Raw genomic sequence first — 16259 nt, forward strand, 5'->3', positions numbered from 1 at the left:
AGTTTAGAAATCTTATCCAAACTGTTCTTACCATTCCGATCAGGAAACGCGCCTGCAGCAAAATGGCTTCTGCATCGTGGCTGAAAGCCGTGTCCTAGTTTAAGCAGGGACAGAGGTTCCGCCCTGCTTGGTGCCTCATGTAGAGCCCTTAGGGGAGAGATCTGATTTCCCAAGGAATCTCCAACATCTTCCTTCAACTGCGCTTCCTCTCCTCATTCTCCCTCCTCCCCACCCCTCCCACCCCACCCCCCCCCACTGGAAACAAGAGCCAGCGTAACCAAGGTTTTTATCCTCAAATTTTACTGTAATTAAAATACAGAGATGCAGGATATTCCCAGAAAGACACTGCAAAACAAACCAAGCAAACAAATTCAGTAGGAAAACCAATTACAGACAATGAAATGATAAAGAACCAAAGTGTTCTCCGGAGCCCAGCACCGTGCACGGGACCGCACGGCCGCAGTGATGGTTTTGGGTTGCCCTTTGGGTTGCCCTTCTCCTCGGCCCCCGGAGAAGCAGAGTTGGGACCTGGCACCCGTCCCGGCTGCTCTGTGGCTCTCTCCAGCCACCTCCATATTCCCACTCGCGCTGTTGTTTTTACAAGGATGACTTCGCAATGGAGACACAGAAATGACCCACCCACAGGGACAGGAGCCAACGCGAGAACCCAGAGGAAAAGAAGTGGGTTAAGAATTTCCACACACAAAAACACAGGGGGGGACGGAGAGGGGTGGAAGACATGCACTTCTCTCCCAGCCAGGGGAGCCGTGGGGGCAGTCACCCTCTCTGCCCTCCCAGCCAATATGAGTGTGGATGGTTAATGAATGTCTCAATGAGAGCTTTGGAGAGCCCTGTCCAGGGGCAAGACAAAAAGCTAAGGGAAGAATAAAAAAAGAAAGCGAAGGATAATGAGATGAGCAAAGGGAACAGGGAGGACATGCCTGTGGGCTCTCCTCTCAGCTGGGGCACATTCCTTGGGTATGGGGGACACCCAGATGTGGTGGGGCACAGGGCTGCGTGTAGGGCCACATCCCACCTCCACCACAGGGAGCCTGGAGGAAATCTGGGAAGGCAGGGGGTCAGGAGGGCGCTGGTGTGGCGCTTGGACCATCCCTTGGGCACACTGATCTAACTAAACTGAAACAGCAAGCAATCATTACTACTGTGGAAGCAGGGCACCAGCCACGTGTGGGCCACCACCGCACACCAAAACCCACATTTGTCCACTTTCCTCTCCATGCTCTTCCCTAGGACAACTCCACCATGTCCATCCTCTGATTCAGAACCTGTCCAAAGAAATAAATTTCCTCCACATGCTCCCCCTTACCTTGCTCCCCGACTCTTACTCTCTCCTCACCTCCTCCTGTCACCAGTCCCTCCTCATCTTCTTACCGTCACCTGAAAACTGGTGATCTTCTTTGTACTAGCTCCCTTCCTTCATCCTTCCCTTGGTGGTGCCCCCCAACTCTCGTACCAAGTCCCCCCGGCCCAGTATCAATGGGATTTATGTACAATGTAGTTTTTGCCTCTCTTAACCACGAAGGGGGGGGGGGCGGGAGAAGGGCTGCACCAGTGGCCCAGGTGGACTTTGAGCTGGCTGAAGCCTCTGTAGTGGGGGAAGAGGAAAGACAGGGCATCCATCATCCATCCGAGAACTTCCCCATCCAATTCAGGTCCCACCATTCTGCAACCAAAGCTGTCAGGAGTCCTCTTTGCTCTTAGACTAAGCACATTGACCTTGTTTTCCTTCTGCTCTGGCTCCAAGAGTGCCCAGAAAAGCAGCCCGAGGCTGGGTCACCTGGGTGAACTGAGCAGGCCTAGCACACTAACAGAGACAGACTTTCCAGAGGCCTTTTGAGTCCTGCATAGTTATACATTCCTGAATGCCCATTAAATGGTGTGAGGCCCTGGTTTTGGAGTAGATTTAATCTTTTACCTGTACCTGCTAGTTTGCCCTCTTTTGCTATTTATGGTCCATGAGTTCCCCATTAGCTAGGCTCTTAAGCACAGCGATTTAGGCTGCAAGTTCCCCTCACACCTCTTCTCTCCCTTTCTCCAGGCCATCCTGCAAGGCAACGGCAGTTCCAGACAAATGGAGAGATTTACTCCATTTACTGCAAGGACGCACAGAAGAGCAGAAATAAAAAGAGGGGAAACCCTCAGGACCCCCATGGCCTTCCTTAACGCACCTTTATCCCACTTTCCACCCCTGTTCCGCACACACGGTGCCTGCAGACAACAGTTTGGGAAGAACACACTGCCTCCTCCAGCCTGTGTGGGATACCTGCTAGCCAAAAGCATGATGAGCTTCCCATCACCTGCCCATGGGTGTCTGGTGAAGTAAAGCCCCTCAGAAACTATCTTCTCCTGCCCAAGGTGCGGGAGGAGCAGCTAGGAAGAAGAGTGTCTTCTGGCCCAATTGGTAAGAAACCATCTCTTTCTAAGAGGGCTGGTGACAGCACAGCTAGTCACGCACAGGCAGCTTTTAGCTCTGGGGTTAGAGCTGGCTTCAAGAGCAGCCTGTGATCTGGAATAAGGAATGAGACGCGCTCAGGGAGAGCGGTGAGCGGAGATCCACGCCGTGCAAACTGCCCTCCTGCTCTGCAGGGCATCCCAGACAAAAGAAGGAACAGACAAGACTTCTTCTGGCCTTGCCAACTGCCACGAGCACCCCAGCAAAGTGCAAGCACACATCAAGGCCTGATCTCTCTGTGAAACCGCTGCCTTCAGAGACAAAACCAACACGTCTGGGTCAACTTGGCCTTCACCAGAACAAAAGAGACAAAGCGAGGAAATGCACACACATAGCAAGTGCTGTTTCTTCTTCAGGAACAAGAGACGCAGGTTAAACCACTCTCATGCTATCAAGAGTAACACACCATAGAGATCAGCAACTTCTCGCCACTGCAACCAGCGGGGACTACCCAGCGAAGGGTAAGGCGAGAGACTGACACCAGCGTGCCTTGCACAGGGACACAGAGACTTAGGTCAGGCCCGAAACATGGATTTAATAAAGGTCAGAATGAAAACTGCTTCACAAGCCCAAGAACATTCAGCAGAAATGCTGAAGGGGTGTGTGTATGTGTTTCTACTTAAGTATTCCCTGATGTCCCAGTCCTAAGCACAAGAGAGCAGCCAGGAAGCGCAATGACCTCCAACGGGAAATGAAGATCAAGGAAGTTGGCTCCAGTGTCCAAAAGATAGGGCAGAGAGTAAACAAACCGCATAGATGGGAGAAAGGGGATTTTTCACATTCCTTTGGTTTCAATAAACTATGCTCTCGGGCAAAAGAGGGGAAAACATCCTCTAAAACATTGTTTTTATTTTGACCAGGACCCTATACAAAAACTATATGCTGGAAGTGCTGAAGATGACGATGTAAACTCCTCCGCAGCAGTGGCACAGTTTTGTTTACCTGGCTGAAGACATGCCTGTGGACTGACACATACACACACGCTAACACAGATGCATATTTATAAACTACAGCACAAGCACTGCTTCACTTGTCTATGCATCCAACACCTAACGACCTAGGCTAATCACCGGCCAAAGCCAGGAGCGGCAGAGGTAATGGTGGAGCCTGTGGCTTTCCTCATCCCAGGAATTACAGGGGGAGTGAGTGTGTGTGTGTGCACGTTTGCAAGTATGTGTACAGGATGCCCCATGGCTCCTTGAGCATCACGGGCCTGGCTGAGGATGGCTGTGACTCCCAGGTGAATGCAGGTGTCTGGGTTTCTGCAGCACTATGAGTGTGGGTGGGCTTAATTAGTGCAACACGGTCATTTAGATGAGCTGGGCTGGAGCCCCAGGAGCAGCGTGTGGAGGATGAGTTGCTGGTGCCCCACGCAGGCTGGCTGTCGCTGGAGCACACTCATCCCTTCAGGGAAGCGTTCTCCAACATGAGACAGCCAGGTCACCACTCCTGGGGTCACAAGGAGAGCCTCCCCTCCCACCCTGCAGCAGAACTTGGGTGGCATTTGGGAAAACGCTTGCCCGTGGTTATTAATGACGTCTGTGGAGTGAGAGTGTGGCCTAGAGTCAAAATGCCCCTGTTACAGATGGGGAAGCTGCCAGGACTTCAAGGGTCAAACCCAAGGGCCCACTTTGTGTCTCTGTGGAGCATCACTACCTGTGCTTGCAGCATCACAGAGGCCTGGCAGATGCCACTGTCACCTGGGAATGGGAACATACAGCAGCCTTCTTCCTCCTGCCTCTCACCAAGAAAATTTATGCAGAAGGTGATGGCCTGGGACACATGATGCTCTTCGTGTGGTGATACATCATCCCTGGAGCTGCTCTGCTGAGCTTGTGGGTTCCTTCTCTGAAGGGTGCAATTTGGCCAGGGAGTAAGTGATTGGGAGCAGCTTGTGGGATGGGCCCTGCAAAGAAAAAGTAAGAGGTGCAGGGCGGGAGGGAGGCTTCCCCCTCTTCACAGTATCTCTCCTTTGTGTCAATGGGACTTTCTTCTACGGTTCTCTGCCAGGCAGAGCCCCCAAACACACCATCCAGAGCCAAGGAAGGGGTGTTTCAGAGGTTGTCTTCCCAGCTGAAGTTGAATTTGACTACATAACCCACACTTCAAGCAAGGCATAGTTCCTCCCCCTCCCCTCTTACTCCCCCCGCCTCCAGGCAGATGGAGCCTAACACCCTCTCCCACCCCTCCGTGCTTCCAAGAGCAAGAAGGGAGGAAGGAAACTGCAAGACAGAGATAACAGCGCCTTTAAAGCCCTCGGAGTAGAGATGGTTCCCAGTAGGTGATGGGAGTGGAAGAAAGGCATTGACAGCGGCTCTGTGAACTCTGAGCCAGGCAGGCGGTGCTGAGCAGGCTGCAGCCGGAGTCTGCTGGGGTGCTTGACCCTCCCTGAAGCGGCTGGTTCCAACTCAAAGAGGTGCTGTGTCAGGGGAGAGTATGGGCAGGTTGATCTTTTGGGAAGGGAGCTGCAAGGGGGATTAGTCAGCCTTGTCCTTCTTCTTTGCGGTGAAAGGGACTTTGCTGGCAACCGCGCTGCCCACGGCTCCGACGCCGCCGGTCACTGCCGAGACGCTGCCTTTCACCAGTCCGACGCCAGCAGCGGGGACGCTGGTCACAGCTGTTTTGGTGAGCTCCAGGCTCTTGCTGCCCACCCAGGCAACTCCTCCCAACGTGGCCCCCACGGCTCCCCGGGTGATACTGAACAGGCCACCCGTCACTCTCCAGATCACCCCTGCCTGCTGCTGCGGATGGTCCTTGCTGGCATCTGTGGGGAGAGAGAGAAAATGAAAGTCAGAAGTGTCCACACCAAAGACCTTCTCCCTGCGCACCTCTTCCAGTCCAGGAGGGTTGTCCACCGTGGTTCACGCTCCTGTATCCGCAGCGCCTTGCAGCCCCAGACCTCTTAGTGCCTGAAGGAGGGACCAGGGTGATCCCAGGCCTCCAGCATGGCAGGAGGGGACATTGGGAGGGTAGGGAGTGGGAACAGAATCACCTGTGTGACAGCGAAGGGAAGAAGGTGGCTCAGTTACAGCCCCAAACTCGCAAGTCTCAGCGCTGCCATGCAAAGCAAATCCCACGAACAAGAGACGTAATTGCCCTCCCCTGCATGTTGGCAAACGCCGGTAAGTCACAAAGACTGATGCCAGCACAGGAGGCACCAACTGCAGACGGCAAGAGCTGACGTCTGCGTGGCCTGCAGGTCCTCAGAAGCATCTGTTTGGAGGCAGGTCTGCGCTAACGTCAGATGCAGGACTGAGGCACAGCACAGACCCATCTGCGAGAGCTGTAATTGAGCTCGCGCAGACAGCAAACTGCAGCAAAGATACAGTGACACGGACGTCACCTCGGGTTGTACAAGCCCTCTGGAGATCTCGGCTAGGTATTTAATAGTGTTAAGACGGTGCTGAAGTTGCTACGCTATGTCACTGCTGGTTTACCTGTGCCAACTGGATGGAGGCCAGCGCGATGTACCCACCCGAGCTGCCATCGCACCTGCCCACAAGACTGCAGAGGTAACGTTCACAGCTCGACGCTTCTCGGGAGAGGGCTGAGTCAACTCTTGCTCACGGGGACCCAAACCTGATGGCTCTCCCGCCAGCCTCCACACAGTCCTCTCCCCTTGCGTCAGCTCGCAACGCCCCGCGCGGGCAGCGGAGGAGGAGCTGCTCTTTTTGCGGGGAGAGATATTTTGGATACTCTGACTTCTGATTTGCTGCCAGTTCCGTACTCGAGATGAGTAACTAATAATGGCAAAAATACAATAAAGCAATCCTGGCAGGACAAAAAAGCAAGCACCAGCTGGGAATACAGAATCCCTGGACCAGCCCTTCCATCCCACTACCTGCTCAGAGGAGAGGATGCATCAGGCTGGTGCATCAGGAGGGCTTTAGCCCCCTGCTAAACGCATACCCCATTTCCTGAGGAGCGGGGAAATGGCAGGGATGGAAGTGGCTTTCTGAAAGCCTGCATAAAAATATGGTGCAGTTTTGCATCTGCAGAGGGCCCAGGACAGGGGCCATGCAGAGCTCTGCAGAGGCTCCACCAGCACCCCAAGAAAGGGGTCAGCCTGCCCTGCACAGCCCTGTGCGCACCCGTCCCCCTGGCACGGGCACAGGGACAGGCCTGGCATCTGCCCCTGGGACCAAAGAGGGAGACACCCCGGCTGCGGCATCCCAGTTCAGCCTCCCGCCCAGACTGGGCTGCTCAAATGGACTCACCCCCAACCTAAGCAGGGGGACAAGCCTAATACAGCTGCTGGGAGATAGGCGAAAGCTGCTGGCTGAAGGTGCTTTCTCTTTTGAGATCCCAGCCCTTCCACTGCACTCTCCAACACTCTCAGCTCCCTTTTCTCTAAAGCTCCCTGCTCCCCGAGAAGAAAGCCCCCTCATTTATCCAGCCCAGCAGCAGCTTCCTTCCTCGATCGCTAATAACATTTCCAGGTAGCAGGAAGCCCCCACTTTGATGTCTCCACCCATTCTCATTTCCAGGTGGGTTAGAGAGCCCATGCTGATATATCCTGTGAATTCTTCTGAGCAGGGACCATCTTCCCGTTGTCCCTGTGTCACGCAACACAGTAGGGTCTCCAAGCACTGCTCGAAAACAAGCTTTTTTCTTTTATTTCTTTTTTTTTTTTTAACAAACCAACCAGAAATCTGACAAAAAACACTCAGCAGCAGCAGGGCAGGGATTTTATCCTTGGAAGCATCAGCTGCCCCGGGGTGCTGGATGCACACAGCTGAAGGGACAACCCGACCTTGCCACACGGATCAGAGCTGCTGCCTGCGCTACAAGTGCCGGGGCGGACGGGAGCCAGTCGGTCACACCGGGGACTCTCGGATTGCACCATGTCATCTGTGGGAAAGGGAGATTTTTCCAGGCCTCTTCGGAAACAAATTAAGGTGTCTTCAGATCCAAATTTCTAACTTTTAGGCACTTAACATAGGTGTTTAAGTCAGGAGATTTGATTCCTCTGGCTCCACGTCGAGCCACGGCAGAGAAGGGGGCTTCTTCAGAGGAGGCTGCATACACTAACCTAACCTAGAGTGGCATGAGTCTGAGCTAGGTGGTATGATGATCCTTTCCTAGTTATTTTTATGCTGGATTCTTCTAAAATTCTGCAGATTTTTGAGCGTTACCGGAGTTACGGGTTTTTCCCCGAGCTTGACCCAGGCTGTAGAGAGCTCTCCCCTGGGCAGGTCTCAGGACAGTGCCTGTGAGGAGTCTGGTGTTCACCAGCTCTGATGACTTGGAATAAGCCTTAGGCTACACACGTCTGATAATCCGGGCAGCAAAATGGAGTTTGAAAGGGGCCAGTACAGAGTTTCTGGTGTTGTCTAAGCAGCTACGGTTCTACCTGGTATTAGACATATGGCTTGCCTATTCCTCAACAGTTTCTCTTATGTGTTTAGGTTTTTTCCCTCTGCTTCAATGCTACTGAGACCCCTTGGCTCCATTTCCAGTTCAGTTGCAGCCTCCCAGCTGCTGCACACAGCTTACCCCACACAGCCATTTGCGTCTTCTGTCTTCAGATGGAGGGAGGGAAGAACAGAGGGATCCAGAAATTCATGAGACTTTAAAGCAGGACTCTACCCAGCGAAAATCAGTCTGGTCCTCCAAACAAACACCATCCTCAGAGGATGGCAAGTTTTGGTGTTCCCACTCCCAGGCCCAGGGAAGCAGGATCCTTTGCCTCCCATCAGAGGACTGCAATGCAGAAGCTCTGGGTATTAAAGACCTACTGTCGTGCTCAGCTGCAGAACCAAGAGGTCTATCAAGACAGCAATAATCTTCCTGGCTCTCCCCAGGTAAACCTGCATCTGAGGCTACCTGGAACCCCTCTGCCCACGTTTCAATTGACCTGAGGCTGCTGGAGCTGCCCAGCGTGAAAATCCCTTAGATGATAGCTGGATGCCCGCAGCTGCCCCCAGGAGGCAACTGCAGATGAGACTGAGGGGGGACGTTATTCTGCCAGCAAAGAGCTAGAACAGATCGGAGAAAGTGTCAGGAAATACTAATAAAGAAGGACAAGGACAAAGGTTCTTTCTGATTAAGCTAGGCAGAGGCAAGAAACCTGCAGCGCACTGGAACACCAGTGCTCGCACACTGCTTGCACCTGGTCTGCAGCCATTCTCATGGTCCTTAGAACTCCACAGGTAGCCCTAGGAAGGGTGGGAGGCTCTTCCAGAAGCATTCCAGCAGCTCCAACACAGACCAGAAGCTGTACCATAAAAAAAAAAACCAAAAACCCAAACCCAAAGAAACTCAGGTTTGAATAGATCTGAAAAGGGAAAGAAATACCTTGTGACCCCAACCACAAGGGGCCACCTCCTAACCTGGCAGCAAGCTGAAATAGGTGGTATTGGTTCTATATTCCAGATGATGTGTCGAAAGCTTTCTAGCCATCCCCGCTTAGTTTGTCTTCAGGACTGCAATAAACCCCACAGTAAGCTGTCATGTAAGATAAGCATCAGATTTACAGTGCAAATTAGTCTCACAGACAATGGAGTGAGCTAAGCATTTTGTTGGCACAGAGGAGCCCAGATTAAGGGCAAGAGAGACAGCAGAGATGAAATACACAAAATAATCAGAGAGACAGACACACAGCCTGAGCAGGGGAACAATTCTGTTCCCCAGAGCCCGCTGCAGCCCATGCTGCTCATGAAAGCTCTTCACCATCTGCCAAGCCTTTTTTCCTTTCCATCAATGACCTGGCCTTTTCGAGGGTCCCTTCAGCTTCACTTCACCCCATGTCAGCTTAGAGCAGAAGAAGAAGGAGAAAAAGAGATGAATAAAATGCACTCTTGTGTGAACGCCGGCTCTCTGGGCTGGGGTCAGCACCCCACACAACAGGGTCTCCTCCTCGGCCACAGCCCTCCGTGGTCCTGCTGGCTTCCCTCCCGAGCAGGGGTCCTGCTGCTGGGGCTCCAGACAGCACTGGGTTTTCTCCTCTGATCCCGACAGCATCTGTGACTCAGGGCAGAAGTGAGATCAGTTTGTCGGTAATAACAGATACAACTCTCAAAGCTTCCACGGCGGCTCCTCAGGGCTTTGCACTGCATTGATTCGGTGAGAGGAAACGATAGCCTGCGCTGGTGCCCACTACAAATGGCACTGGCATTATTCTTCCCCTCAGCCCCTGCCGGCAGTTGATACGACCGGCAGGGAGAATTCTTTACTTCAAGAAGGACTTGTACAAGTTGCTCTTTCCTACTAACTTATAAAAACAGCCCCACGCCGGGAAAGCAGTGTCAGGGAGCAGCACGAATGGTTTTGCATCTTTAGGACACTTCCATCCCTGTTGGGCCCCCGGCAAAGGAGCTGGGCTGGCTCAGAGACCACAATGTAAACAGCCAATGTCATCAGTCTGTCCCTCAGCAGACGTGAGAGGAAGGGATGAGGTCACTAGTTCAAGCCTGAATTAGCCTCTGGCAGCTATTAAGTGACCACTGGTGGATTTAGGCAGGTTCCCCTACCTAGAAAAATGTTTGGTCTGGAGGAACAAGGAAGGGGTGGAGGGTCAGCTACTCGCACAGTCTGGTCCCAGCTTTGCCCAGCTGATTTTTAAGCAACACTGAGCAAATCGCTTTGACCTTTACTGCCTCTGCACCACTGTGATTGAGAATGTGTGATTTTCTAAAAGCCTTGGTTATTGAGTCATAAAAAAGCGTGTACAGGAGAGAAGTTTCCAGTCTCCAGTTTTCCTGGAGAAAAACCTGAAAGTTTGATTCAAGTGCACTCTTCAGGCTCTGAGAACCCCAAATGGATTATTGTTATTTTTAACCTTGTGATTTTTCCGAGCCTACCTCAATTCGAAACGCATGGGGCTGGCGCTGCCGCTTCTCTTCCCCTTCTGTAAAGCGAAGCTGAAGTTAATGATCCCTATTTCCTTGTATTGCTGTGCTGTCATGAAGGTTAATTAGGTACAGTTGGTGCGGTGCTTTAAGTGGGGAAATTGTATTTGTATCGTCACGACTGGCACTGACAGATTCCTGTTGACATTCTCAGTAGAGTCGCCAATGACAACTTCCAATTTATCTCTGGAGAGGTTTCCAGTTTCCAGACAAGCCACAAAGGCAGGAGAAAAGCTTGTCCCCTCCTCCATGCACACCAGCCAGCGGTTGAGGAGCCACAGGAGTTTATGCTGTAGCTGAGACTTTCCTTTGGGGTGAGACGGAATACTCCTGTCCTAGCACAAGCAGCTGAAGCAGGTGGAGACCGCTCTGACCCTTGGGCACAAATGAAATCTCGCTGTGCACATTCTAGCAGGGCCCTTCCCCAGGGAATGGCCAACACCGTCGTCTTCTAGGTCTCCTCCATGCAGCTGGACGAGGCTTAGCTGACCCTCGTGGGGCACAGCTGTAGCGAGCGTTTACAGCTGAGACGAAGGAACAGCCCGTCACATCCTTTCTGGCATTTTAGGATTAAAGATCTCGATCCTGCAGTGTTAAAGGGAGCGCTACAAAGCGTCTGCTCTTTAAGCACCCGCGCTTCACTCCTGCCAGCAGTCCCACGCTGCAGCTGGTTGGCAATGGCTTCCCAAGCTCAAGCAGCCGTGCCCTCCCCAGCCCTGCTCAGCACGGGCGCTGAACGCTACAAACCAAGACGGCCGCCACCAGCAAAAAGCCTAGAAATGACACATCGAGTTTAGCCTTGGAGCTCTTAACTTTAGCTCCACAGTCAGCAAGGCATAACTTTTTGCCTCTCTCTGCAACAGGGTTGCTGGGGAAGCTGCTGCAACGCAGCAAAACAAGGGCAGCTGTCTCCACAGCCCGGCTCACCCCAGGGCTCTTTACTGGCACAATGAGCTTTAATTGTTCCTCGCACATATCCCAGGAGCAGTATTAACTGCTGAAGCATCTACCTTGAAGCACTGAGAGACAGGGCTCAGGAGGGTAAACGAACAGTGATACGGAGTGGCTTGTTTTCCTCGGCTGAGCCTTCAGGGAGAAGCAGCCGAAGCTCTGACTCTGGAAGTGTGAGGCTTGGAGCAGCTCGGGAGTTTTCTGACTGGTCTTGTTGGGAAGCAACATGTTACCAAACCAGAAACCGTGTGTAAAGACATGGTGGTACTGTTGAAACTTCCACTGAAAAGAGAATTCAGGGAGATCAGCCTCGGAGCAGCTAATAACCCTGTGGTTAAACCTTTGACCAGCCTTGAGTTGGCCAAGGACACTCCTCAGCCTCACGTACAGCCGCTAAATGGCCCAAACAGCACCTGAATGCCATTTTCACTCTTTTTGTTGAACTGTTTCACTTTGCGAGAAGAAGTATTAATCAGAGGAGGAATATAAACTTGACCTCTCACTTCCCAAGCGCTTTCGTTACCAGAGCGAAGATGTGCCCTGAGATGGGTTTCTTACTCTTGAAAAAAATTAGCAGTTCCTTTGCTTTGCCCTCCTGCAAAAGATGACTGTTTTCTTGATCCAGAAATATCTCTTTCATACAGCTGTAACTGCCTGTAAGGAACAGCCAGAGTCCCCCTTCAACCAAGATTCCCTGGGATGCTGTTGATTCTCAATTCCTTATTTCCCCTCTCAGTTTACAAGACTTCAGCTACTCCTGTGGCGTAGACATGGTCTCTAATGATGCTGAAGATCAGGAGAGCCCACAGCCCAGAGGTAATGCTCCTTCTACTCTAGAAAAACACAAGTAAGTTGCAGGACAGAAAGCATCGTCTACTAAGAAGGACGTGGATAGGCTAGGAGCCTGGAGACCCAGCTCTGTTCTCAGCATTATTCCTGACCTGTTGGATAACAGCTACATCTCCTTTGCTTCCTCTCCACCTTACTGGCCTGCTTCAGCCATGGATGGTGAAGACAGCGTGCTGAGGATCCCACATGGCCTGCAGCAGGGTGGGCTGGCCAGAGTCCCAGCTCTGCCAAGCCCAGCAAGTTGAGGAAGGCAGGAGTCCACCCTTTGCAGAAGGGAAACTAATGAGCACTAACCAATTGGCCTCATGATGCTTCTTAGAGACAATCTCCCAGCTCTCGCCGGTACGTTTAACCTCTCATCTCAGAGAGAAAAAAGTGCACACGGGGACCAAGTCCTCAAAAGGTTGCCATCCTCTGATATAGATCACGAGTGCTTAAGGATGAGGACTTGCCCTTTTTATAGGCTTGTACAACAGCTGCCTTAAGGAGACCCTTGTCTCATTTGAAGCAAATGTCATCTCCCACCACAGTGTATTGGTTGCAAGAAAGATGAGCCCACAGGTGAGCGCTAGAGCAAATTTACAAGTGGCATTGCCCGCTTAGGAAGAAAGAAATCTGGACATACCCTTTCTATCTCCATTGCGACATCTCTTTCTATCAGCGTGGAATATATACAGAAGGACAGGCTTTTGCTACTGGCCAGACAGGTCGCTAAAAAGCCTATAGGATGTCTCAAGGCCACTGACAGAGTGGAGAGATGATCCCGAAAGGCATAGGATTTCAGCTTTCCCCAGGGAACCGTGCGCAGTGGCTGCTTCTTCCCCACTCACGCCAGCCTCCGGGTCCTGTGAGAGTGGCATCAGGGCAGGTATGAACAGCAAGGGACAGGTATGAGCTGGGCTATACCTTCCCTCTCGCTTGTGTTAAAAGCATCCGAAGTGGCCATCAGACTTTGTTTGAACTTTATGTCCCTCTCCACCTGCAATTTCCACTCTCTGCTCCACCAACAAGCTCTTCAGTCAGTCAAGAGGCTTGCCTAAAAGCCTGGCAAGGAAGAGCACATAAAGCCGCACCAATGGCTCCTTCTCCTATTGGAGTCTCATCGCTGAGACAGTGAGATTTTGGATGATGAGGACTGGGATCACCTCTCACTGCAAATATGGGCTCTTGATCTCACTCGGGGATCTGTGGGTGGAACTGGAATAATCAAGTAGACTCAACGATTTTCAGTGGCCTCAAGCTTTAATGGTCTGAGGAAGAGAGCTTTCAGACATAAAATTTTATTCCTTACAAACAGCTCCTCCTTGCTTCTGTGCCCAGGCTGAAGAGACCATCTTTTTAAGGTGGCTCTTTGACCTGTGCTAGCTCAGCTCTTGTCAGGGCACATCACCTACTCTGTCAGTTCTGTAACAGTGGCTGCACATTCTTCACTGAGCTGCTTTCAGCTGCTTGTGATAGTACCTGGCACAAAAAGACCCCAAAAGAATCAGAGGCTCTTGTTAAACAGCCTTGTTAATTCATCTCTGATAAAGACACAGGAGGAAAAAAAATAATCAATATTTGTAAAATGAAAAAGGACAAAATCCATGGAGAAATAAAGGTCATTTTCACGGTTCTATGAGGCCCTTACAAACAACGGAGAGTAAATAACATAATCCAAGCTTATGTAAGGAATGACTTTTCTTCCATGCTCTAGTGCTAGCCAGTGGATTTTAAACAAAGGCAGACTCAGCTAAGCCTCCTCTGTCCAGCGAGGCTAGGAGTCCCTCCCACCACAATTATTGCTAAAACACAATTTACCAAAAAGTGCCTCAAGTTTGGTCCCAGCAGCAGTTTGGGAAGGGGCACGGGAGTGAAAGACAGTCAGGTCTAACCAGCAGGAAGGTGCTCCAAGTTGCCAAGATCAGACATCAACAGTCTGCTCTGCTCATTCATCAACTGTCATGAATATTTTGTGTACTCTGCCACCTTGTTATTAAAGGCTTACTCTCCCTACCTTATGGAAACACGATTGTCACTCAAGCATTTTACAGCTGAGATAGCTGAGAATTTGTCCAAAAACACTCCCAGTAAAGTTGGGAGCATATCCTGCCTTGCTAATAGGGGAGGACCCACGTCCAGGCATTTTCCCCTTCCCACCCCTGGAGCAGCTGAGCAATGGATGCTGATGCTTTCCAGCGGGACCGCTGGCACCAGTGAGAAATCCAGCAATTCCCCATTTATTCTGATTATGTGCTCGCCACCCCTCCCCAGGGCACATGGAGGAACAGAAGAGAAAATGGACAGTGGCTCAAAAAGCAAAGCCACAAATTTTAACTGACCTACGGTCCGAGTGAAGATGTTTTGACTCAGAGAAATGACCCATTCATCCCAGAGGCTATCCGGGAGTCTTTCCGTCCATCCAAAGGATAACAAGGCAGTTAAGCTAAGAGCTGTGTGCTACAGAAGCAGCTGAGCTGAGGATTTACTAGGGAGGCAGGAATATGCTTGCCTGCTCATGCTTCAGCGTGCCAGCAATGGGCAGGATAGGGCCTCTGGTGGTAGGTGTTCATGGCATAGTCTCAAAAACTCGTTCCCCCATCTCAGCTGCCAGGGGGAGAGCGCTGCAGCCAGGAGTGGGCAGGTATGCTGCCTCTGGGAGCAGACGAACAGGCAGAGCATCCCTCCCCCACAACCAGGCTGACCTGGGGAGGACAGGACCCGTCGGTGCCTCAGACGATTAGATCTATTCCAGTGCAAAAATCACACCCCAGCTCTATGCCCCAACCTCTCGTGTGTCCCCTCGCCTCTGTCGCTTTGAAGTGAGCCAGCCGGTCTCAGCCGCTGTGCTCCTGGTGAGCCTGCCACCTGGAAACCTCAGCCCTGAATGCATAAATTAGAGGTAGCACTAACACTGCCCGAGGAGGCATCAAACCTCCTCCTCTGTGCGGCACAGACAAAGAGCTGCTGCTTAGGAACGTGAAGCCACAAATGTGACAGTTCCCTTCGCTTCCTTCCATATTCATGTTCTTGCTCTTTCCAGGGCAGATTTCAATTTGGCACAGCGGGGATCCCAGGCGCACTTGGCTTCCTGGTGACTACTGAAGGGCTCTGCCTGGTGCTGCAGGTAAATTGGATTTCTTCTCTGACACCACAGCAGAACTGCCATAGAGCCAGGGTCCAGTTTGGCTCTCAGAGACGCTGGGGTATCTAGGCCTCCCTTTGAGATCAGTGTTTCATATAGCTGGAGGAATACCTGGAATAAGAGAGCTTCTCACCCACCTCCTCAGCGCAGCCACCAGCTCAGCCCTACGTGCTCAGCCCCTCCTGGGAGGTCTTCTAAGCTTGCTTACCCCCACTGCCAAGCAGTGATAAACAGGCTCCACTTTATCTGAAAGGGAGGACCCTTGGTGTTCTTCCAAGCCAGTCTTGACTCTAGCTCGGGGTATCCCCTCTCACTGCCTGGAGAAGACCGGTTGACCATAAAGTACCAGAATCTTACTGCATGCAGGCAGAGAGCCCCTGCTCTGTTTCTAGTTCTCCTGAGGAGTTTCCAGCCTGCAGTGCATCACTGTGGCAGTGGGAGGAGGGACATCAAACAACCTCCCACCACTTTCAGGGGGACCTTCCCCAACTCAAAGACGTTCCTTCAAGCCTGGTGAACCCAGTTCCCAGCAGGGATTTCATGCGAGGCCAGTATCAGAAATATTGCTGATACTTCTGCTCTCATTCACTTTACCAACTGCCAAAAATCCTCCCACGTGCCTGACAGGGATAGCGATGAGCCGGGGAAGGCTGAAAGCCTGGAGAACCCGAGACCCCTCTGGGATCACTGCCCTTCTCCGGTACCTACCTGTTTTGAATCAAAGCCAAGGAAAGCCAGACTTTGCTGTTTGAGCCAAGGGCTCAGTGGAAAAATTCAGCTGCACACCCACAGTAGCCTTTCGGGTCTCCATGTTAAGGCAACATTTACTGTCTTGATTCTGTAACGTAGCCCAGCCTGGCAATGCTGTCATGCTTTTGCTATCGGGAAATGAAAAGGCAACATCACCCTCCTCCACAGATTCCCCTTAAATTTTCTTCCGTGGTTCTGTGCACATGGGAAGCAACAGGGCAGAATGACTGATTCCTTTAAAAATGAGGGAGTATCCAAGGAT

General features: G+C 51.8%; 1 protein-coding gene across 1 annotated transcript in view; it reads right to left on the reverse strand.

The window, feature by feature from the left end:
- Positions 1–288: 288 nt before the first annotated feature.
- Positions 289–16259, reverse strand: part of LOC141465869 (transmembrane protein 263-like) — a 196419-nt gene continuing 180448 nt past the window's right edge. The window contains exon 2 of the mRNA XM_074149551.1: positions 289–5237. Within this exon, the coding sequence (XP_074005652.1) occupies positions 4951–5237 (287 nt within the window). The 3' untranslated portion in view covers positions 289–4950. The remainder of the gene's footprint in view (positions 5238–16259) is intronic.

Source organism: Numenius arquata, chromosome 6 (genome assembly GCF_964106895.1).
Source record: "Numenius arquata chromosome 6, bNumArq3.hap1.1, whole genome shotgun sequence".
Lineage (NCBI taxonomy): Eukaryota > Metazoa > Chordata > Aves > Charadriiformes > Scolopacidae > Numenius > Numenius arquata.